Source organism: Cinclus cinclus, chromosome 3, assembly GCF_963662255.1.
Source record: "Cinclus cinclus chromosome 3, bCinCin1.1, whole genome shotgun sequence".
Classification (NCBI taxonomy): Eukaryota; Metazoa; Chordata; class Aves; order Passeriformes; family Cinclidae; genus Cinclus; species Cinclus cinclus.
Window position 1 is genome coordinate 71,998,027 of NC_085048.1, and position 25,658 is coordinate 72,023,684.

Below are 25,658 nucleotides of genomic sequence, written 5' to 3' on the forward strand. Positions count from 1 at the left end.
CCATCCTGTGTTATCAAACTACAATTTTTTCCCAGTGACAATTTATTTAACTTTTCTGATGTTCTTGAATTTGGTTAAATTATTTTGCAACTTCAATTTTCATAATCTTTTCTGGATAAAGATGTGAATTTGTCTGTCTCTTTCTCTATTGATGTTCTGGAAGCATTCCAAGATTCCTTCAGAGAGTGCCAGAAAGTCTCATGGGCTCCTCTGAAGGTGGTACAAGAGAAGACATTCTAACTTTCTGATGTTGTCAGCCAACTTCACAGAGCCAGGTCATCTTGCCAATAAATGAGAGAATTTTGGACACTGCTAATGGCTTTTTGACTTACTCAGACTCCTGTTCCATTTTCTTTGAAATGCATGGATTTGTAAAGTTTCATCTGAAGATTTTGAATATTTTTATACTTCTCCTGCATTCTCCTCATTTATAACTAAAGCTAAGAAAAGCTCCAGATGATCTACAAAACAGACTTAGGAATAAAGAAGCAAGGAAAATGGCTTTTGTTGGAAGAAGGAAACTATGGCTACTCTTCTTCCAGGTTAGGATAATGAACTATGATACCTTATGAATACATGCTTTAGAGTAAGATAATGACCTTTGACCAACTTCTGAGACATTTTGAAGAGCAATTTAAGTCTATATCCTCAAAAAGAATGGAGAAAAAGTCAAATTAGTTTCTCTTGTGTCCAAGGTGAAAGCAGTGAACACAAGAATTAGGCTGAGATGCTATGGAAACCTGAATGAGAAGAACACTATAGTCACCAGGTTCAGGATTCCCAAAAAAAGACTCAGAAAAGACTTTAATGATCAGGAGTTACAAAAAGTTAATACATTCTTACATTTTTGAAGGAGTTGAAGTGTTCTTTGGGATGAAACCTTGTAGACTCATTTGTGTGTAAGACACAAGAAACTTTACCATTCTTTCTCATACTGCTTTGTGTATTGGATGTATTTTGGAGACATTGCTGTTCTTTCTGAAGTCAGGAATCCAACACTGATTTATACTCAGCTGTACCTGTTGTCTCCACCAATTAAATTTCATATATCAGAAAAGTATATATTGGAACACCACAAATTGCTGAGTCCTTTAGACCACTGAGGCCAGATATATCAGAAAATTCCAATACACTAAGCCTCCTTGACTGCAAGTCCTGCCTGTCTTTAGTGGCTATGCTTATGAACACATAGGGTGGTGAGATGTACTTTGGCATCCCAGGGCTGTAAAACCAATTCATAGAAACAATATAGAAACTTAGGAATTAATGAAAATTCAATTCCCTTACAAAGTAAACCCATAACAACAGGAAGTATCAGACTAGACTAAATATCAGCTGCTTTAATATGTTCATGTATCACTTAAATTTTATGACAGTTTTTCATCCTGCTTTACCAGTCTGAATCCTTTCAATTTCTCACTTTTAGATTATATAATTCTGTGCTTTAAATATCCAGAAGAAAGGAAATTTCTTTTATTCATTCTTAGGAAGAAACTATAAATTCATACTGTTGCATTCTTCACTTTGTTAAATGCTTTTAGAATATTTACTAAATACTTAGTAGCACCAGCTCACATTCGCTAGTAAAGTTACATGACTACAGATATCTTCATGTCTGGCTGATAATGAGAAAAATTGTTTATTCAGTTTTCTGCAGTTTCTCTTGCGTGGTTCATTCCAAGGAGTCTGTTTCCTCAAGAGAGGTTTTAAAATGTGAAGTAGTGTAAAATTTTCTTCCCCAAGGCAGATTTCAGATCCCTTGTAAAGCTTTTAGGCACTTAGGTGGATCTTCCTTTCTCATCAGTAAATTATGGCTAAAGTTACAATGCAATAAAGCTTCATCCTTCTTTGTGTCAGTAATTGTGTGACCTGGCATGACCCTAGATTTTCAGATGCATCTTTACTCAAGTTACAGGCTGCACTGTGAGGACCCTCACTGCAGCACTGGGCCTTAATTGCCCTGACCAGCCTTGGAATCCCAACCATACACTCTGTGCTCCTTGTTTCAGGCTGTAGAAGTCTGTAGAAATGAGCTGACAGAAGCCTTATAAGGTTCAGCAAGGGGAAGTGCAAAGTCCTCTTGGCACCAAATGCAACCCCGAGACACCAATATATGCTGAGGGGGGCAACTAGGTGGAAAACAGCTTTGAACATGAGCCAGAAATGTGCTCTTGAGGCACAAGGAGGCTTATGATGTCCTGGGCTGTATCAGGAAGAGTGTTGCCAGCAGGCTGTGGGAGGTGATGCCTCCACTCTGTTCAGCATTGGTGAAGCCACACTGGCTCTGTATGAGAAGTGAGGTTGGATAATCTGACTTCCAGAGCTGCCTAACAACCTCAACCGTGATGTCACTTTGTGATTCTGTGAAAACAGCATTTTTTCTTTACTTGCCACAGAAAAGGTGGCAAGGTATGGGAAACTTGCTGGGGGAGCTGATGTGATATTGACTAAGAGAGCAAGATGTACAATAGTAGCTGAAATTGAAAATTAATTTAGAAGGCAGGAAAGGGACATGCTGTTAGATGTGCTGCGCTTATTACCTACCCAGAAATGCAGAAAGCAGGGAAGAGTTAGTAAAGCCCAATTTGGAAGTCTGGGATGCTACTATGGTAATGTGAGGAGGTAGATGTGGTAGGTGCTAGATTACTGTTGCAGGTAATAAGAATATCAGGGACAAGGTGTTAGGAAGAGCTCCTAACACCCAACACACTAACACCTATGGTGACAGGAGCTGCCTGTCTCTGACTCACACTCTGACCAGCTGAGAAAAGGTAATGCAGCTGTTGAACTATGCTGTTTGCTGCTGAAGTAGCCATTTTTCATCTCCTGAAAAAGACAAAAAAGGTAGTGGATGCTTAGTGGATGCTTATCAGACCACAGTGAAGACTTGGGGAATATTTAACTACTTGCATATATTGAATTGGTTCAGCAGAATACTCAGCTGCATGATAATGCTTTGATGTATGATCCCAGAAAAAATCAGGTTCACCTTCATTCAGCTCTTGAAAGAATTTGCCAATTGTATGAAGATAGTATTAGACATTAAGGAAAAATCTCCAAATAGAATGATGATGCTGTGCAACTAGATCATAAGCTCCTCTGGCAACATATTTTAGCAGAATTCCTGCAGCTACAGGGAACTCATCTCGTACATTTTCTCCCTATTGCCCTTTGAGACTTTAGGGTCAGACATGCAGTTTGAATTTTGAGATACTTTTCAGTTTGCATTTTCACTGTGAACTAGCTGCTTGACATCATCCTAAGCAAGATACAAATACACACCTACTCAGAATTTGATTACTTCTTGGTTTCTTGTGAACATAAGGATCCCATGGTTAGCCATCTTAGCCTTTTCCTCTTCTTTTTCTTTTTTTTTATTTTCTTTTTTTTGTTTGTTTTCTCTTTTTTTTTTTCCCCTTGGAGCTTTGGAGTCTAGGGATAAAAGAGTGTCTGGAGTTGCTCCAAGTTTGGTACTGGAGGTGCATGGAAGTATAGAGGATGGGTAACACAGGGATGTGCTCCCAGCTGGATGCTATGGTGAAAATATTGGGAGCTCCTATCTGAAAGATTTGGTGTTTCAACAAAACGAAATCCATGTGTGTAGTACATCTAAGGTAAGCTACCACTACTGTCAAGTTGTACTCACATTTTCAGAGCCCTTAGTAGGTCTGCTGGTACTGAGGAATCTGTGTAGAAATACCAGAGCTCTGGCACAAGGTAACAGAATACAAATGAAAGTGGTTTAAAAAAAACAAAACAAAACAAAACCACACTTTTGTTTGTAATTTTTTTAATGCATCAAGCAGAATGAAATTGATTTTTTTCGTGAGAGTATTCACTTGTTTATAGAGAGACACGCATTCCAGTATCTTTCTGTTCCAAACACAGGAAAAAACCAGTATTTTTTCTCATATTATTCAAGATTTTTTTTGCAACATAAAAAGATACATATTTTGGAATGTAGACTAAAATTTATACAATGGAGAACATAGGGAAAAGTTGGCTGTTTGCTGTCCCATGCAATTACCAGATGTTTGTCATGGTAACCTCTGAAAAGCTCTGACCAGAAAAGCATTCTTAGGAGGCTGGAGATCATGCCAGCTGGCCATATAAAGCCTGCAATATCCAAAATAATTTGGATCACCACCTGTTGCTACTTAAAAAAAAAAGAATTAAAAAAAATGCCTGAAAGAAGACAATCCCTAAAATAAGCTAAAATCATACACATAGTATCTATCTAATAATTCTATGCTTTTTGCCCACTTTTTTTCCCATTGCTGTGTTACCTGTAGATATCTGGAGTTGATAGATTGAGTAATAAAATTTCTACTTAATTCTGTGTAAAGTTTAATTGGATTTTTTTTAATGTCTTTTAAAAGTAGGATTTTGAAAGGTTGGAGAAGTAGCTAAACTTGTAATGGAACATATATCCTGATATAATGGAAAAGTTGAACAAGAAAACTATTAAGAAAATAGAATCCAGGGTATTGGTTATTACTGTGGCTGCACTAGCACAAGGAAATGGACACCATCCTATGACTGAGATGTTGCTTTATATTGCTGTGGTTTAGCACAGAAAAGATCAGTGAAAGCCTTGGAATCCTGTTAGTTCTTCTGTATCTATTTATAGATGAAATATTCAAGTTACGGGTCACAAATACAGAGGAGTTTCTTTTGAAAGGAAGTTTTTGCAGTTCTTTATTAGGAGGCTCTTTTGTGAAGAATACCCCATTGAGGAAATTATCTTTTGCATGCCCTGACAAAGAGGTCTTAAACATTTAGAAGTAGTCCTGATGACCAGGGCTCTACTTAAGGCAGAATGGTGAACCTGAAGACACCTTCAGGAGGAACAGTGGATATGAATGTTGTTTCTTTTTCTCATGAAGAATTTTATTTCAAATGATGCTGATGTATCTTACAAGTATAAGATTAAAAATAAATTTTTCCTTAAATTCTCTGTGTAAAGGCACTCAAAAAAAAAAAAAAAATCTCCCTGAAATTCTCAAACAGTGCGACTGGGACTCGAGGCTAAGTTCTAGAAGTTTACTCTACACAATGAATAATGTTATGTGGAAGCCTAACTGAGGAGGGGAATGCTGAGGAGACTGAGGTAGCTAGTATTCTTCTTTGCTGTCAATAGTAAGCTTGAAGGCTACCTACTGGAAGGCAGGTTATTCAATAGCCATTGGCAACTGAAAGTCTGTGAATAACATACGAAAAAACTGAAGCTGAAAAATGTTTTTACATCTTAGTCGCACTAATTGGCTGTCTTCAAAATTTGCTTCTCTTGAACTGTAGTGTTCTCCTAAGTTGGGTTGTTTTATTGGTTTTAGGATAGAACTTGTCTGAGGTGAAGTGTCTCATTACTGTTTGCTCAAAATGTCTGTTAATATCAGTGGTTTTGTTATACACAATAAAGTTCAGAGTTAGACTCTATAAAATGATATATTTTCATGCATTCAAAAGTGCCTCATGCTTTAATAAGTGATGCAATTAGATCAGTCACAAAGCAATGTTTTTGTTTAAGTATGTCTGTTTCACCTGGGTGAATGAAACCAACTTGGCATTTAGTGCATCCTTACACTACATGCGTGTCTACAACAGAACAGTATGGTCTAAAAATTTAGAGCTTTCTGCACATAGGTTCAGTCGATTGAATTTACATAGTTTCTGTGATTTCACTGGCCAGGAAAAAGTGTATATCACAGGAGCTGGCAGGAGATTTTACTATTTCAAATTTGTTCCTGGACCTAGCATACATTAAAAAAAAAAAAAAAAAAGAAAAACAACAGAATGTATGACATCTGCATTATGGTGAAGTATGTGAATTTGTTTTGTAAGAAGGGTAGGTTGACAGCATTCATAATAAAAACAAAATAATATAGGTGGTTTTAAATCTGATTTAAAATACCTCAAAGGTATAAAAATAAACTTCAGAAATGAGGTATGCATATGTAAATGGCAGCTCTGAATGATGGTGAAACGTGTATTAGAATGTCTTTTAATATTGAGGAAACTCTAAATAATATTTTTTTAACATTAGTTTTGTGGTGACTGCAAAGCTATCATGGTTCCTTGCAACCATATGATGCTTTTTTAGGTGGATATTAATCTTCATCTTGTTAAAAACATTACTACTTTTAAATGGCCCACATGTGCTTAGCTATTTAAAACTTACTCTACAATGGTTCTTGCAATATTAACATGAAAAGTAGAAAATTAATTCCTTGCATTAATTTAAAATCCATTCCTTCCTTTAGTCTGTTTACCCACAGGTCGGTAAGAAGTTACATACAAGAAGTTATAGGACAGAGAGAGAATGAGAGAGAGAGAGAGTATTTATATTTTTATATTATATATTATATTTTTCACTTTAGAATGTCATTTGGATATTGTGTTTCTTGACTTACCATATACAACAAAATAATGTATGGAGTAGAAATGTAAATAGGCAACGAAGGTTAAATATTCAGATTTGGGTGTGAGAAAAGCAAGCAATAATTATTTATGTTATGATTCCACATACTGCATCTTTATTTGATATAAATAGATTGAGGAAGTTTTATAAATCTTCATGGAGCAGACTTTCACAACACCTTCCCCTTAGCTAACTGATAGGCATCACAGCTCTTCATTTCTAATTATTAATGATGTTTCTGTCCCTATTAACTCAAAACGGCCAAAGCATGGGTTTGGTCATTGTCCTGGGGCAGTTTTGCTCGTTTGTTTTATTTTTAGTCATTAACGTTCTTTAAAGTCTTTTAGTTTTGACAAAATCCTACTGCCGATATATTTAAAACTTAATTTGTGTATTTACCTTAGTGAATTTATAGACTAAGAAAAACATGAGACCAGGAGGAGTTAATGAAAATGGCAGTAAAAGAGGTAATTTTTAGTTGGTGTTAATAGCACTGAAACTTCTCTGTAGGTGTGAACGTCGTTTTGAAGGGCACAGTAGCTGCTCCTATCCATGTGGAATTGCAGTGTCTCCGTGTGGGCGCTTTATAGCCAGTGGATCAGATGACAAATATGTAAGTAATTTTTGCTTATTTTCCTCCTAAACTATAGGAACTACTCATATTTTGCCTAAAGGAGTATTTTCAGAGGGTTCTAGGATTCATTTTAGGGTGCATTACTGGGGTTTATGATACTTTCATATGGTTCATTCACATGTAGCAGTTACATATGCTTCATTATTATTTTGTCTGAAAAATCCCAGAGCAGCTAAATCTTAGCACTCAAAGTAATTGTTAGATTGTTTCTATAGGTTTCCATAATATTTGACTCTGAATTGTCAAGTGCCATCAAAGATGAGGAGAATGGTGTTCCCTGTAGCACTGCTTTATGTCTGACCACTAGAAGCTCTGTAGCAAATACAAATTAATTTACTTAAGCTCCCAAATACAGGATGATGAATATTTTAGTATGGTTTTCTTATGAACCAATCAGCCAAATAAAAAATGAGAAGTCATTAAAATGGAATTAGAACTATCTGGAGCCTTTGTGTGTGTGTTTTCTCCCTAGACAGGTTCTCTTCTGAATGAATGTCAATCATATTTAAATTATTTAGAAATGAATCCTGAGTAAACATGTATTGCTACCTTTTTTTGAGTTTGCACCTAATTTTAATTCAGTAATGCCAGCGATATTGGCAGAATATTTATCTTGCTGTTTGTGAAGAGGTGGATGATTGCTAATTTGTACTATAGACCTTTGAAACTGGACTGGGGTCAGGTTCATTGCAAACATATCCTTTCAAAACAGCTGGGTAGGAATGCTATTTAAATTTATTTAGGTATTTCTAGGTTAATCATCAGAACATGACACATAGTTTCTGGTCAACTTCAAATTCAGAACAAGAGGAATTTACTCTTCTGGCTAGTTTTGAAATACTGGCTCAAATAATGTGTGAAGGTTAGAGATTTTGGATGGCAAATGGCAGATTGCTGGATGTTTGGCAATAGGTACTGTGTTCTTGACATTTTCATGCTAAAACATATAAAACATATTTTTCAAGTTTCTGGTAAATAGTATTTCAAAATGTAGCTTGCGATACAAAATAAGGGCTTTTTTCTTTGTCTGTGGAAAAGGCATCTAATATTCATCTCAGGTCATGATACATGATATATATTTATTTGAGGTTGCTAATTAAAGTTGCTTTTGAATTGTATGAAAATAGGTGCAGTCACAAGACCTTTTTGTCTTCTCTTTTGCATTAAAATATTTGTCTGGAATTAGTGCTGATAGAAGAAAAGAAAGCATGATTTTGTCCTTACTCCAAATTCTTGGCACATGATGGGTCATCAAAAGAAGCTGAATAGCTGGCATGTATCCTGCTTCAGTTGGCATGTGGTCCCTGGTGGGCACAGTGCCAGTCAACACTTTTTTAGTAGGGCTCCTGGGTGGGAATTCTGCATAATTTGTGTCCCATGTCTGTAGAGAACTTTGATTGTTGTCCCCTTGGGAAAACTGAGGCAAGTTTTGGATTCTTGCTCATGCTGCGCTGTTGGGACAAAATGTAGTTTTGGGGCATTTGTTAGGAGGCTTCCCTTTGAAGTGTTGAGACTGGATATACTTTTGTGCTTCCTTTTGAAACAGAAAATTGAAGGTGGCACTGAATAGTCCATTTATATTTTTCAACTAATAACATCCTGACAGATGACTTAATATGTGACTGGGACAGCTTTAATAGTATCAAGAAGTCACATTCTGAAGTCATATTTCTGAAGATTGTATGAATGAATGTCTACTTACTATGAAATAAGCTGCATAAAAAATCAGTAGTGTGGGTACAAAGTGTTACTGTCAAAAAGAGCATTCTGGAAATAGGTTATGTAACTTTCCACTGAGAAGCAACTGCATCTTCAGTCATCTTGGAGTTTACTTTATCAAGTGCAATTCTTGCACCCTGTCATAAACAATTGTGATTGATATTAAAGCCAAAAGAGGCTTAATTGGAATATAATTGAGAGACATTGACCTTAAACTGCCTTTTGCATTTCACAATATCTGAAGTATTTGACAGAGAGGCATATATTGTCTGCACTAATTAATAGCAAAATCACATTCCTAAAGGACATAGAAATAGCATACCAAAATATGTTATTGTAGAAAAAGAGGGAAAAATTCTGTCTGCCTTTTTTTTCTACTTTCAGGGTGTATGACCTGTTTTATGTAAGTGCTTTATGTAGCTTCTGTGTGGCTGATGTAGCCACTTGGTTTTATTTGAAGTGCTCTGGTGTGTGTTAGTGTGAGATTTATAGATACTGTAAATTGGAGTTGAAAGTATTTCCCTAACTGTTTAATTTCCTTAAGAGAACCTTTACCAAGACCTCTGTAGGACCTGACAGTCTGATCAAGCCAACCAGTACCCTGGTTTTGAACTGTGATTGTTCTTTCTGTAATTAGTTGTGACTAGAAAATATAGAATGTTAAGACTTCTAATATCAAATCTTCTCTGCATCCTAAATAGCCTAAGGCTACAAGTGAATTTAGTTGACTTTTTCTTAACTGAATACACATAATACTGTAATTTCTAACCATTTTACAAGCAGACATTTGAACCATTTTACAAGTCTAATGTTTCTTACTATCAATATTATTAAGGATGTTGGACAAATATACCCTAATTGGGTTTAGATTTCCATTTTGCTGGACTCTGTACAAAAATGTTTGCCTAAAAATTTGCTGACTAAAGCAATCTTAGTGTAAAAAAACAAGAAATATCTGGACAGTGTGAAATGCCACTTTTGATAATAAAAAGAACTAATTTTATTTCTGTGCCATGTAGTTCTAGTTAGCTGTTTCACTTTATGTCTAATGAGGCACTTAATTTTTGTCTTTGAAGAACTTAGGGCTCTCTGAATAAATTCCAAGTTTCCAGAAATTAAGTAGGGAATGAAGAAATAAATATTTGTCTCTCTAATTGTTTTCAGACTCATTCTTTCTAGCTCTCTTTGAACTGTAGACTCTAAGAAGCATTTTGACCCTAGTGCTGAAATTGGATTTTCTAACATAAAACTCTCTATCCATGCCAAATCTCAAAGCCTGTGTTCAGAGTTCACACACATTGACCCATATCACAAACACAGAAGTTTTTCAACATAGCAGGTTGCTGAATGAATAGCAAAAAATACATGGGTAATGTATGACATTCTCTTTCCTTTCTCCTGTTTTTTCATAGGATTTGGCTTACAACATTGTCTTTGAAACACATTCTAAATCTAAGATTAAATTTATGCCTTCCAACTGTGAAAACACCAAAGTTTGAGGCAGTAGCCCAGAGGGCAGCATCATTGAAAGGAGCAGCAGGAGACAGAATAAAGCAATTTGATTCTTATACATAACATCAGTCTAATAACCACTTGTGAGTCCCTGAATATTAACCTTCATGCAAAATTGGTTTTAGAGTAAGTTTTCATTATGCAGATGATGCTGGAAAGTGATGCTGGTCCAGGGGCATATCCAAAGAGTTCTGCAAACCTGTGAGAGGTGGCTGGATGATTGATTGATTGAAGACTGAGTTATTTTCAGATACAAGATTCTGCATCAGGCATAGCAGAAGCTGCAGAATTTGTTTATAGTTGACACCTTAGTTTAAGTAGCTACAGAGATTGGTATTTCAAATAAAATACTAGTGTTGCTGAGCAATATACTGTAATGTTTTGCTACCAGAAAAATACATTTGGAGGTTGGGCTGCCAGCCGTCTTTTGTTCTATACATCTGCTCCTCTTGCACTGCACAACTTCCTGATATAGTCATTGCCAAGAAGATTGTATTTCTCACCCGCCATAAAAATATTATTAGTCACATTGGTCTTTCTGTGGCTCAGTTCTGATTTATAAAATGGAGATTAACAATGGTATCTTTCTTCTCTCCTCCTGTCTTTAAAAGAAAATTTTAGATGAGGCCTGTCTCAGTTTGTTACTGTTGTGATCAGCTGCTCTGATCTTATTTATATGAAATACTTCCATCCTTGTGTGTCTGTGGTGTGATAAGCTTTAAAATTGCATCTGATTAGGTTCAAAATTGCATAAAATAATCTAGATGCCAAAGAAGAAACACTCCAGAAAACCCCAAATATAAATGATTAAATTGTGTAGTTGATTTTCTCCCTTTAAAAGCCTACTTCATTGGAACTTTTTAGGTACTAATAATGTTAGGTAAAATCTGCAATGAGGGAGTTGCAAAATATATTCTGATATAGCTGTATTTAAATAGAAGAGATAGGAATAGTTAATAATCTAGAATGCTTTGTTCCATATCTCTTGGGAGTGTATCTTGGAGGCATCCCTGAGGTTTAAATTAGGTATATTTGATATATGATAAAGTGTGCTTTAATAGTTTATTTGGAGAAAACAGAAGGATATTTTCTTTATCAGAAAATTACTTTTAGAAATGTATGATATTGGTATTGTATAATATTTATTGTCTTGGTCTACACTTCCTACCTGAGGTCTTGAAGAACAGAATATATTATATGAAGTAGTGGTAGCAACTATCTGAAGTATTTTGGCTTTCAGTTTGGTTGGTATTCCAATTAGATATCACTCAAGTTTTATCTTATATGTCCATGCTGTTTAACTAAGATAGGCTTTAACAGGAAACACCTGGAGACAGCAGCATTAGTAATGTTTACTGTGGAAAAAAAGCAGGACTGATATTGCTTGGCAGAACAAAATCCATAGCAGAGAATGAATGACAGACACTGCAACAGCCTCTCTGCCAGCTGTTGATGAAGAAAATCTACCCCTTTCCAAAGAGCAACACAGTTTCATTTTAGTCTTGAGCCTGAGTTTTTTGGATTCTTTGGTAGCTTGGTTGGCTGTTAGGCTGATTATCCTAGAAGTAAACAGATAAATATTTCTTTCTTAACCATACAGTCATGACTTTGGGTATGTTGTAACTTCACTGTATCTTTGAGTATGTCTTTGAAGATGACTGAAAATCTTGGCCTTGGTAGGTTATTTTATGAACCATGGAGTTATGTGAGTATGGGCACATTAATTGTTCTTGTGTGCTTTTTGGTCAGTGCAGGCTATTGCTTATCTAGGCCACTACACCTTAGACCTGACCGCCAAAAAACCAGTTTGGCAGCTGAGGGAGGTGGAGGATTTTCTGATGGCTATAGGTGTACTGTTATTTAACTACTATTGAATAACTTTTTATTTTTTTAAACTGAATTTTATGAGCCTGTAATTTGTTACTGTGCTAGTGTTGAATCTTGATAATTTTTTTGAAAGATAGGAGGACATGTGAGAAATTAGCATTTTGCTAAAGAAAACTAGTTTTATTAAAAAACACCCCGTGTTCAACTGTAGACAAAACAGGAAGCTAATGTAGATATTAATACCCAATGTTCATTTCGGAGTGCATACAGCAGTGAGGTGCTAAAAGTGGATATATATAGTTTTATATCCACAGGGCTTATGTTTTCTATATGTGTACTTGGTCTCCATTTGTGACAGTAGTTGAATTTTGCATATCATTGGTATATCTAGTGCAAAAATCTGGTTAAAGGTCCTTTGCAGCATCTGAATCTTTCAGTACTTCTGTCAAACAGTCAACACCAGCACACAAAAGGAAATGCAATTACTGGTGCTGTTGATACACAGGAGAATCTTAGCAGCAGTCAGAAAAGAGCCAAAGTGGGTGTGATACAACCATGCTGCTTCATAGTGAGAGGTAAGGTAAATTTTCCTGGAATAAAATGTTCCATTTATAATTCTGTACTCTGACAACACTATGTGCATTATAAAGATAAAGACAACCTGAATTCAGTGCTGCACGGTGTTACATAAATTTCATATGAAAATGAATAAAAACAAGCACATACACAAGACCTGAAAATTAACAAATTAAATAGAAACTGAATTGGCAAAAATTGCAATTTGGAAGCTTCATAGAAGAGTGGCTTAGAGAGGGAAGTCAGATATGGTTTATGGTTTATGGTAAACTTTTTTTAATGAGGAAAATCCAAATGTATTAGCTATAACTGCTAGAAGATTGATACATTTAAAAAATATCCTCTGCATATTGAAAGATTACTGATATGTATAATATTAACTATTTTAATAATGAAGAGCATTAATAATGTTTACTGTAACTCATTTTTTTAGTTATGTCAAAGGAAATCATATGGGAACTGGGATCTTAACAGTAGTGGGAAGTCTCCTGTCTCTCCAGAAAGACAGTTTCCATAAATGTTGTTAAAAGGGAAAGGGACTCTGAGAGGGTCTACTGTACTCAACATTTTGGTGCCAGGCTTGATTAGACTTTCCATGTTACCATGTGGCAAGTGTATAAGATATCTTGGGTCTGAAGAGCACTAATCAGTGCTTAGGATACTTCTGAAATCTGTTTTATTATGTGTGGATTTGGCACTGATACCTATACTTAAGGTAGTCTAACACTTTCCACTATAATTCTGTTTTCAGTTGCATATAAGTAAGAACATTTTGGGCTGAAAATTTCCATGCTCAGTGTCTACTTCGGGTTGTTATTTTTCTTTAGTGTAAGTAGCTCGGGAGTTTTTTTAGCTTGAAATGGAGGAAAAATATATGGTTCAGTGGAATATGTGCCCCGGTAGAAATAAGGAGTGATGGAGTGCAAGTCAAACATTTATATCATGTACTGTGGGATTATGTATTCAAGTTTGATGGCTGTGTTGGAAGCAAATGGCCCATAATGCCTTATTAATAACTGCAGATATCTTTTATAAAAACATGTTATATTATTTATTTGTTTTTCTATTAGAGGACTTGAACATTTCTGTCTTCTGTAGCTCGTTTTAGATATTAGGAAAAATAGTCACAGGAAAGTGATGACATTAGCCAATCCATGCAAAATGTGTGAAGAAAACATCTCTATTTGTGTAAGGCCAAATTAGGTATCTTATATATCAATGTCTTTTTGTTGGTTTGTTAGTTGTGTTCTTTTCCTGTGATCTGTGTGTAAAATACATGCTTCAGCTTAAAGCCACAGCAGAAGCAAAGGGTTTTCTTGAAACTACTGTTGCTTTTCTGATCCCTGTCCAAAAGCTGATAAGGAAAATTACTCTATTATTCTTCAAGTGTTTATCATTTGCTTCCCCCTCTTTCCTATCCCAGGAGGCTGTAGGGGTGTAAGTAGTTTGACACAAATGTATATGACCGTGGGTTGGACTAGGGGGCAATGGGAACAGATGGAAACAAGTCTTCTTTGAAGTTAGAGTGTGAGAAAACAGAGACAAGAATTTACAGTGAAACTGCAGATAAAGCATCAATTTATCTAGCACACTATGTCTACCATTGCAGTAGAATTAAGTAATTTTCCACTTGGATAAAAATTGCTCTACTCAAGGAAGGGTGTTCGCCTTTCTACCTAGTCTCTTGGTACAAGTCTAGGGAGGAAAGCAGAAGCTTGTGTGTACTTGTAAGGTGCTAAATACATTGTCACACTCTGGGTAACTGAAAACTGACTGCTCCAAATGTTCTTCAAATGTCACTGAAAGGAAATACAAGTAAGTATGTGTTTATGGGTCCAGGAAACTTCTTTGGAAGCTATTGGGACAGGTAAATTATTTTTACTTTTGGCTGACCCTCAGCAAGAAATGGAAAGGAAATACCAATATCTACTGAATCAGTATTTTTATTAGACAAAATTTGTCTTAATATAAAAAAAGGGGGTTGACTTTGGCTAAAATCTAAAACATTATATGCACATATGCATTTTGGGTATTGCTGAGTGCTTCCTAGACTGTTTTGTTTTCTTTTTCATTACATTTGGTTTGCTGAAAATCTGTTCTTCCTCTGTCATTGATTTAATATTTCCAAGCTTTTTTTTTTATTATTTTGTGGCTAGTTATGGTATGTTATTTATAATTTAGTTACTGTTATTTTCCTTTTTTTTCTGTAGAGAAGTCTATGCTAAAATAATCTAGTGAGTATAGAATCGAAAAACCATTTGGGTGACATCGGAAAATAGAGCAAAACTAAAATGGTTGCAGACTATAGCAGAAGCGTGTTTATGTTGGAGTTATTAATCTTTTTATGAGTATTAGTTCTGTTAAAATACAATTCTCTTTGGGGTTAGTGTTTTGCTTTGTTTTTAAATTTTGAAGTTAAAAACAAATGTACTTTCAATCTTTAACCAAGTTAACTTTTATTCTCAGAACTTCAATTATCACTGGCTAGTTTAAATATCTGTGGCTAGAGCTATTTAAACAGAAGCTGGTTTTATATTCTTTTATATGATGATGTTTTTATTTTAATCAGATTTTATTGTCTTACATGTCAAAATTACTCAGAAAATTACTATTACTTTTCCTTTCAGTTATTGGAAGAGAAGATGATAGCTGCCATGATGTAATACACTATTCTTGCATGTAGCTAGAGACTGCCCCTCTTGCTGTTGAAGTTGAACCATAACACCTAAATATTTAAGATTTATGGGGCTAGGAATGCAATGTCAGAAAGATGTTTAGCAGTAGATCCATTAGGATAGATTTATAAGAGTGACATGCAATGGGCAGCTTGTGTTCCCAGCCATGTTCTGTGTGTTTTGCCTAGCAGCTGTTCGATATAAGCAGAGTCTCTGTGGTAAAGGTCAGAAAAAAGGGCTTTCCTGAATCTGGTCTTTCCCATGTCTTCAGTGGTCAGCTACAGATGGGCTTCTACCAGTAGCTGCTTGTCATGACTTTCCTCTGATCTGCTGAATTGGATTATACAATGTGACAGTTTGGAAAAGTGCTGCATCTCAGCCTAACCTCTAGCTCAGGGCTAAGAATCATTTCTTGAAAGGTGGGAGGTAAGGGTTTGAATGCTTTTTAGGCTGAGTAGTGTGAGTACAGAACCAAAAACACACTTGCTAGATTATAATGAAGCTGCACAACTGTTTCACAGCATTTTTTGGAAGAAAGGTATGGGCCAAATGGTTGATTTAGAGACTGTGTGGAAGAGCATAAATTACCAGAATACCTGGGTTTAACAAACTTTGGAGTTTTGTTCAAAAAATAATAAAATCACTTCTATTTTACAGAGTGGAACAGGGACATAAAGATTAAGCCAAAAATTAATATGGTCCTTCCCAAGTTAAACTGAAGACCTGGAATGGAAAATTAATTTTTATTGGGTAATTCTGGCAAAGTTCTGTAAGACACTAGATTATCATAGAAAAATTTCAACTTCACTAACTATGCCTCTCTGTGATACGTTCTCTTGGTTAAAAGACAGAGCATTTTCCTTTGTGAATCAGAGCATTTTGTGCTCTTGATTCTTGCTGTCATTGACTTTGCCTCTTCTTTGTTCTTACATTAAAGGGGAGTAGGCTTGAAGAGAAGTAAGGCAACCTGTTTTACTAGAACCAAATGTCAGTTGTGCGGAATCCCAATGACTTACTGTATGTACCAAATACATGAATCTTGATTTTATTATCTACATTAAAGTTCTATTCTCTTCAAGTTCTTATTTCTAACAGAGTTCTGTAGCATGTTAAAAAAACATTACGTATTTGTCCTGTTTTGGTTGTTCCCACAGTTCCAAAGGGGATAGATATTTGCAATAGCTATGAGGAATAGGATTTGATTTTATGATGCAAACACTTAAAACTGTTATGGCGTTACTGAATATTTTGATACTGTTGAACCATTTTGACAAGACCAAGAGGTCCTTGAGATTTCAGAGGGCTGTGTGTTAAGAATGACTTCTCTCACTTTTCACAAATACCCTTTCTTTAGTGAGATGTTTAGGAGCATCCTGTTCTGAAAAGAGCAGTGCACCTTGTAATGCTTTGTGCTCACCTCTCATTCAGTGTACTCCTTTCCTTTCTGGAGTTTCCCTGGAATGTGGACTTCTACAGCATCTTACCCTCATTTTCTTAAAACTTGCATGTTCCAATTAATTATGTGAGCATGACCTCTGTAGTTTGTTCTGGATCTGTGGTGGTGAAGTATAACCTGACTGCAGTCTCTACACCTGATCCTTTCTGGAGTACAAAAGTAATTTCTAGCACTCTGTTCATGGAAGGAAGACCTGTTGGAAGTCTGGACAACAGGGTTGTGTGATATAGAGCATGACAAAGCTTGGTATGAAGAAGAGAGCACAATATTGCAGGTACTGAGATGTCACATAAGCATCAACATCTGATAATTTTGGTACTAGTTGAGTCATGGTGTGGTATCATCAGAATGGACAATGAAAATACCCTGTGGAGGGAGGAGAATGGATGCATGTGGTATTACATACTGTAAAATAAGGGAAGGGTACTATTATGTTAGAACTTTGAACCTTCTCTGCTCAAGCCCAGTAGCTTGGCAATTTTGTAACCTGTTTATGATGTGAAGTAAATAACCCATGGTGCCTCTTAATTCTTTTGTGTCAACCAAACAACTGGAGGTATTTACAAGGAGCATTTTTTCAGTTTTTGTATGGTAACTGCAAAAATCTTGAACTGTTGTGTGTACGGACAGATTTTACTAATACATGTGTTTGTACTTTCCTTTAGAGGAAAGAATTTCTTGTCTACAATATATCAGAATGCTTTCCTTTGTGTCATTATATCACTTTTATCCTGTTTGGACTCCACTTGCTGTTCTGTTCTCTTGTGAACTGATCACATTCCAAGTGATGGAAGTCACAGTAGCTATGTTATGGCCATATACTAAAAAATAAAATAAATAAAAATTGCTTTTCTACCACTAACAATGACTATTCATTATTATAACAGATTTCCTGATAAATTTTAGACTAAGGAAAAAGGTCTTGCTTTTTAAAGAAGGATTTGTAATTTAAAAATATTTGTTGTATCCTCTTAGGAAGGAGGAATTTTAGAACATTGCTGGAGGCTTAGCTACTTTCTCAGTATGGCAATATCTATGTGTAATGCTGCAAAAGATCCAGAGTTTATATACCATTTATATACCATTTTATATACCATTTATATACCATTTTCATAGTGTCATTATGCCCATGACTTTTGTAAATTTTGGGGTGGTTTCGTGATGCAGTTTTGTATTGGCCCTTTTTCATTATTTGAGGCTGTACCAGTAAAATTTTGATTTTCTCCTTGGAAAGCACTTTTCCCTTTGAGAAACAAAGGCAGGCAGTATGCCTTTTCTCATTGATGATACCTGCAGCAGTTGTATTATTGTTGAATTGTTATTGAATTCTACACTGTTCAATTAAGCACAGCAAAGGCCTATGTAGAAACTGAAAAAAAAAAATACTTAACACTGGAGTGATCTAATTTAGAAAGGTATTAGAGTCCACTTAATAGAAAGGATTTAAATTCTGAAGAACAAAATTTAAAATGTATTTTGACAGGGTAATTTTTTTAGCTGCTTCTTGAAGTACACCTACTATTTAGTGTTTTTTTTGGGGGGGAAGTGCATTTTTCTTTTAAAATAATTTAAAAAAAAATTGAGTTAATTTAAGCATTTGTGAAATTATCTCAAATTATATAAATAAATTCTTGGATATTGATGACTTTCATATCAGTTTAGCTATGATTAAAATTTTCTAACTTCTCTGTAGGCTATATAGTTAGTGTTCCTGTACTATAACTTAATGCTTCTAGAATGTAGTTATTTTTTAATACTGAAAATATCAACCCATTGTTTTTTAGGCTTACATATATGAAATGCATTCAAGCACGTTTTTAAGTAAACTGGGGAGACACACAGAATCTGTAATCAATGCCAGTTTCAATCCCTCATCTCCACAGGTAAGCCATTGGGTTTTTTTTTCCTCTCTTTGCAATAAAAGAATGTAAAATAGCTGTAATTTTATAATTTTAGAATTAGTTACAAATTACAAAACAACCCCACCTCGCTGTGGTCTTGCTTTTTATTCTGTAGTCTTCTCTTTTATTTATGTACCAATGTGCTGTGCATCTGTAGGGCTGTTCATCTACTTCCAGCTGTAGTGAGGTTATTGTGCCAATTATAAACTCAGGCAGAATTCCAGATGAATACAGAGAAAAAAAGCCCCAATTAAGGGGCCTGCAAAGAAGTCTTGTTGCCTGGGAACTCTTCTGAACCTGTACATGTTGAATGTTGGGAAAAGGTACATCCATGTGAAATTACCTGAATAGACTGTTAATTCGAAGAAGGTAAGAGAGAAATCAGTAGGGACAAGGAAATGACAAGGGCCTCAGGCTTGCTGGCATTACTCAAAGGTTTGAAAGACTTAAAAAGCAACATTATGTAAAGTGTGCTGTGTCAGAATAGCTAATGAAATAGCTTTATCACAATATTTTGAAAAGCTATTACCATTGTTCTTTGAGCCTTTTAGGTATGTATAGGTGAAAAGTACTTCAGAGTAGTTAGGCATTATGCAGTAACATTTTCAATTTTTATGGATCATTATACTACACTAACAGCATTATACTTCAATGTAATGCTTTAATTTAGTGCAGGAATATATACAGGGAAGTTTGTTTTCCTAGTTTTATTTTGACACCCGAGCTCCCCAGAACTAGTTTATAATTTGAATTCTTTGTATGCTGTTTTTATCCTGTGGATTTAGCTTCTTCATTTTCATGTATTGGATTTGCATTGAAGCCTTATACTTTCTACTTTTTTTCCTTTAAAAACACAACAATGGTCACTATATATATTTATGTAAGAGTGCACAAGAGCTGCTGATTACTTGACTGCCTTCTCACCATTTTGTTACTATATTTATTACTATTAAATATACTTACAGAGTACATAAAATTCCTTTATTTGTAGGAGTATTGTAAGATTTATATATCTCCTTCCATTTGCAAATATAAATGCTAGCACTTCTGTGATTTTAGAATTTCTGAATGTTTTATTCCTTATGCATATGTTGTTTGAACTGAGATGTTGATTGCTGTCTTGGGGTGAACATTATGTATTTCTGATCTTTGGATTCAGCAATGTTATGTTCAACCAAATGGTATAGCTTATTAAATTTTGCACCCAAATTAAGAGTAGTGTAAGGTTTAGCACTGAAAATATTTCTGAAAAAAATATATATACTACGAGAATAGATATGACTGTAGTCTTGCAGCATTCTGACCTGTGGTCCAGCTGCTGGAATGCATTTTGGTGGAGATTGTCTGATTAGAGTTCAATTGTTAAAAGTATAGAGGCTCAATTACATATTACTACAATTACCGTAATATGAATCATGACTTGGAAATAACTAAGTTCAGGAAAATCGGTTGTTGATTAACGGGGCAGAATCTACAAATGGTATAAAATAAACTTTGGCTGTACCTCCTAGCCAGACTGGTATGAGAGTGTGCCTTGGGGCACAAACCTTTTAATACTGATATTTATCAAACATCACACAGTCAATTAAGTATTATAGTTAGAGCCAAATCTGAAGTTCAGGAACCATAAACCCTTTTCTTGAAGAGCTCTTTTCTGAGAAACAAGGCCTGTGGTCTTGAGCCAGCTGATGACTCTCCCCATAGATACTGTTTTGGGAAAAGATTTTGAAGATGATTTTATCAGAAACACTTTACTAAATAGCAAGGAATATGTAAAACTGCTGCAAATTTACAGATTAAATGTAAATTTGATTAACCAAGTAATTCTGCATGATATGCACTCCAAAATGCTTTCTAAGTAATTATTTTGGGGGAGTTAAAGAAACAAAAACCAAAACAAAAACCCGAAAAACCTACTGGGGCTTTCCAACTTAGAATATAGCATGAAATGACATTCCAAGGCACTAGGAGAAGCTGCTAAGCTTTTCAATGATAAACTTGTAGAGTAGAAAAGGAGAAAACCACAAATTAATCAGGAAAGAATAATCCCATACCTTGAAAGAAAGACTTTGTATTAAGCAGTCAGAGTTTTCAATACTGGAAGATTTTTGTACCCATTGTTACCACTAGTTAGGGTTTTAAAATTGACTCTATTCTTCTTTCATCCAATGCTTGAATGAGAGCAATTAAAATTTATATTGGGCTCTGAACAGCCACTGCATGAAACCTCATTACATTCAAAGGGAAACACTGGCAGGAAAAAGAGAAATGGGTGACAAAAGAAAGCGGCTGATGAGTTAAATTCAGACATTATAGCTAAGATTTCTGCTGTGGAAACATCCAGCCAAAAGTGAAGTGTTATGTCAGTGCTCCAGTTTATTTGTTGCTTGCCCAGCACCTGTCCATGAGGTAGCTTATTCCAGCCATTCTTATAAGTCTCACTTGCATAAGTGTTCTTCCAGAAAAGAGGGACAGCTCTGGATGCGTATGGTATTATTATAGGGGGCATTGTTGCTTTCATCATACTCTGCAATGATTCATAAAATGATTGCTATGAAATCTAGAGAAGGGGAATTAGAAAATTTGCATTTATCTTAATTTTAAAGATGATTTCTCAGTTTTAGCTCTTTATTGTCACTTCCTGGTTTTCACTCATTATTCAAAACTGATGTAGGGAAGAATGTTTATCTTACCAAAACCATTAATAGCATTTCAATCTATTTTAGAAAATATACATTAAGGGTTATTGTAGTGCTTAACTGTAATAACTGTAGTTACTAACTATAACACATTTGAGTCTGTCTAAGTTGAAAAAGGGGTGAGCCTTATGTTCCAAATATGGAAACAATAAATAATCTCTGTTTTTGAAGCAGGATAAAAGCAAATGGGGACACTATTCTCACCTGCTGGTGTTGTGGAGTTGAATATTGGTATATGCTGTGATGGAAGTTACTTTTTCATGACAGAATCATGACTTTGAAATCAGTGTGCACTGCTAGCATGAAGTAGTTTCATGCTTTTGGTGAACTGAGCCTGCACTTGCTGTTGGTCAACTGGTCTGGCTGAGAAGCTTCTGCTACAGAGTATGACTAAAATTGAGTGACAATTCAGAGATGACCAAGAAAGAGAGAGACCATTTAATGTTTTTCCTATATAAATAGAAGCCAGCATATTCTCATGTGTCTTGATATCAATTCTTAAACTTTATGCTCATTTCACAAACCTGTTCTCTTCTGTTAAATATTCCTTATACATTTTAAGAGTAATGCAGTCTTTGTAGGAAAACTCTGCCAAAAACTGTATTGCAGTTTATGTCTGGTAAGACAATATTTCCTTTATCAACATCCAGCCAAAGGAGACAGTTTCATTAAAAATAAAAAAAAATACAGACTCCTGCTGACCTCTTCTGAGGTTGAATATATTTCTGTACTTGTCTTCTTTAACTGTTAGCTAAATCTGTGTACTTACGTTTAGTTAATCTCAGTGAAATGAATGAAGATATGGAGTGGAAATTTCCTAAATTTAATGACCATACCAGTTTCATTTTTCTATTCAAATTTCTGAATTATCAGTCTGATTAAATTTAATTTATGTTTTAATTTAAATTTTACTTTTTAAAATTCACTATCATATTCAATATCCTTCTCTTTTTCACCCTCAAATATACAGATTTATTATGATGGTATTAATCAAAAAAGAATGGACAGCAATTAGTGCCACTTCTTGTAATCTTTCTTGGGTTACTACAGATCAACTTGTAAATGGTTCCAAGACACTCATGTAAAGCAGTCCAAGGCAGCTGCATGTGCCCTTTCTTGTTCTGTAAGACTCTAAGACATAAAAGAGGTAGAAATTGGGGTAAAAAGATGTCTTCAAAAGGTAACAGAACCTGGAGTATTGTTGAGCAAACAAATCATTTTGACATGAATTAAACTTTGGGGTTTTTTGTGTTAGACAGTGCTTTTAAAAACAATCACTAGTAGTTGTTGACTAATACAACTGTATAGTATACAAGCTTACAGCATGTAAAAAATCTTGAGATAGTCTTCAAGTCTGGAGAATTGCATAACTGTTCAACTTTCAAACTTTCAACAGTTAAAAGGATTTAGAAATTGAGTCAAAGCGGAGAAGTTCCAGTCTAAGTATCTTGAGTGAAAAAAGGATCTTCAACTCGACCCACCTTTGGGAGATTCTCAAAATGGGCTTGGTTTCCTACAATGTCTTGTTTGCCTTTGAGCCAGTGGTTACGTTTGCAGATGTTGGCTCTTGCAGTCTTAGAAACTGTTTTGGCAGAAAAAAAGCATAGAGCTTTGGGTTGTTCCACTCTCCTGCTACAAGGGTGGCTGTGGATAACTAGGCTACTAGTGTGACAGAGCAGATAGTCCCATTGAATTTATTCCAATCCCTGAGAATTTGAAATTGAGTTCATCACTGAACATGTATGCCTCTGTTTATAGCAGAAAGATAATTTCTTTTGCAGTTTCTAACAAACTCCAAAAATGTTGGGTATCAATACATTAAAATATGAGTTGATGTTTAGTACAAAAAATTTCTTTATAGCAAAACGTTCTTGCAAGTAAATATGAAAACGTATGAAGAAGGATGGCAGATTTTACAAGAGAAAGACCCTTCTATAAGCTACGAAGGACAATATAATTCAGTTTAATCATTGAATACCCCATGCATTTAAAATGCGTTGCCAGCAAAAAAACAGCTGTACATCACATGATTTTAGATAAATATGCTTGCAGAGGCAAACATCTCAATTCATAGTTTATTTTTCATAAAATCTTTATGGTACTTCTTACAAGCGTAGATACTTTATTGAATGGCACTGCTAGGCTTAAAGGGCTGGTGTGAAACAATTGGTTACTCTGCTAGTCAATGTGAATTTTTTTTACCAAGTATCTGGACACACTTCCCTGTGGACTGGAAAGAGAGAGGATTGGCTGGCAGCAGGAAGGAAAGGCACTAACTGTAGTCATAGGGATAATTTGGAGAACAGACAGCTTCTTGGAAACTGTCAGATAGAGAGTGAAGAGCGAATGATGGAGACTAAGAGCTGGAGGAAAAGAACACATGTATGGAGTGAAGTGATGATGTTGGAGAGATGAAGAGAGTGCCTAGAGGGAGGGAATGAAAACCCTAAGTAAGAGATGAAAGCTGCAAGGTTAAGAATTATAGTTTCTGCTCTTCTAGTTAAGCCTTCTTTTCTGAAAAAGATAGGAAAAATGAGATGCCTGTGACCTTTTCAGAGCTGCTGAGAACCAGAGGTTGCTCTTGACTTAACAGTTCTGAAACTTGGTGTGTTTAGTGTCTCAGAATAAAACATATCTTTTCAAAGGAAATAAAAGGAAGCTTCAGATGAGATAAACCTCACTTGCTCCCTCACACACTACACGACTGTCTTGTAGGAGCCAATAATACAATATTGAAAGGAATAAGCAAGTGAGCATCTGCTTTTCATGCTCCATGAAGGGCCATGTAGAAAAGTATTTTGTGAAGTGTACTTCAAATACAGCCTCCTCCTCTGTCCTGAGGAGCTGAAGTGAGCAAACTTTGCCAAACAGGAATTTGTTCAGCTGTGTTTTTTATAGAGAAATAGAATTTACAATTTAATTGTCTTATGTAGCACTTTAGGAAGCTGTCAAGCTATGTTCTTTCTCTTGTAAAGTGTTGCATTTAACTCACTCAACAGATAGTATTCATATAATGGAATTGAACATTTGCTGGTATTAGAAACCATTCTGTGGGAAGTTCCAGTTCTAAAGTTTCTGGGCTTTTCATGTACAATATGTACAAAGCTTCTTCCTCCATTTCAATTAAAATTCAGGCAATTGCATTCCAAGCAATTGGAAAGATTGTCCCTTCTTACATCGTCTTTGAGAAATTTAAAGCCAAATTAATTGGCAGTCATGATACAAACATATAGTGGATGTATAACAAATCAGAGTTCAGCCATTAAAAATATATTTAGATGAAATACAAGCAAAATGAAGTGTGGAATAAGCTGCATTCTAAATGAGCTTTTGGAAAAGGGAAAGCTAAGTCTTAGCTAATAGATTAAATATGAAAAGAAAAACAGACTCAACTTCTGTCTTAAATTAAAATAGCAACATAAAATGATTCCAGCTGACTGATGAAGTATGATATAGCCACACCAAACATCTTGGCCCAGCTCCTGGCTGTATCTGAACTGTGTTCAGCATAAAGGGAGAAAGGTGTGAAGCAGAAATTCTTTAAAGCTGCCTTTTGTGCCTCTCTTCTTCCAGTCCACATCATAAAGTACAGCAGTCTCAGAAGTGCTTGATTCTGAACTCTCTAACAAGTTATCCCTGTGAGCTGATCTGGCAACTGGGGGGTCTTTTGCTTTGCCTTCTTGATTTCAGGGCTGTGCTGTGTCATGGGGTAGCCAGGGAAAAGTACGTGTTGATAAAGGGACCTGTGCCCCTTTTTCTTATCACATAGAAATATTCAACACTGGTAATCACCGTTGTCCCTAGCTGCTGTGGTTCTGAAGAGTGGCATTTGAAATATTAAAAAAATTATGGTAATACATGCATTAAAATGCTGATTTTGTCACCTGAAGGGACTGGTTAATCTATGTGTTTTTATAAATCATTCACAATGTATCTGTCTGGAATATTGTAGTTGTTGAGACACTGTCATGTGGTTTTTTTACAGAACTGTAGTTGTATTCTATCCAGCTAGTTATTTGTTCACATAAGAACATTTCTTGAAAGAAATAAATAACTTCCCTGCTGATATATCCTGCCATGCCACGCCACGCCACGCCACGCCACGCCACGCCACGCCACGCCACGCCACGCCACGCCACGCCACGCCATGCCACGCCACGCCACGCCACGCCACGCCACACCATACCATACCATACCATACCATACCATACCATACCATATCACACCAGAAATTGCCACAA

General features: G+C 35.6%; 1 protein-coding gene across 1 annotated transcript in view; it reads left to right on the forward strand.

The window, feature by feature from the left end:
* The window catches only part of WDR27 (WD repeat domain 27), a 56,506-nt gene extending 31,504 nt beyond the window's left edge, over positions 1–25,002 (forward strand). The window contains exons 22-24 of the mRNA XM_062489012.1: positions 6,929–7,031; positions 18,602–18,700; positions 24,991–25,002. Of these exons, the coding sequence (XP_062344996.1) occupies positions 6,929–7,031; positions 18,602–18,700; positions 24,991–25,002 (214 nt within the window). The remainder of the gene's footprint in view (positions 1–6,928; positions 7,032–18,601; positions 18,701–24,990) is intronic.
* Positions 25,003–25,658: the final 656 nt, after the last annotated feature.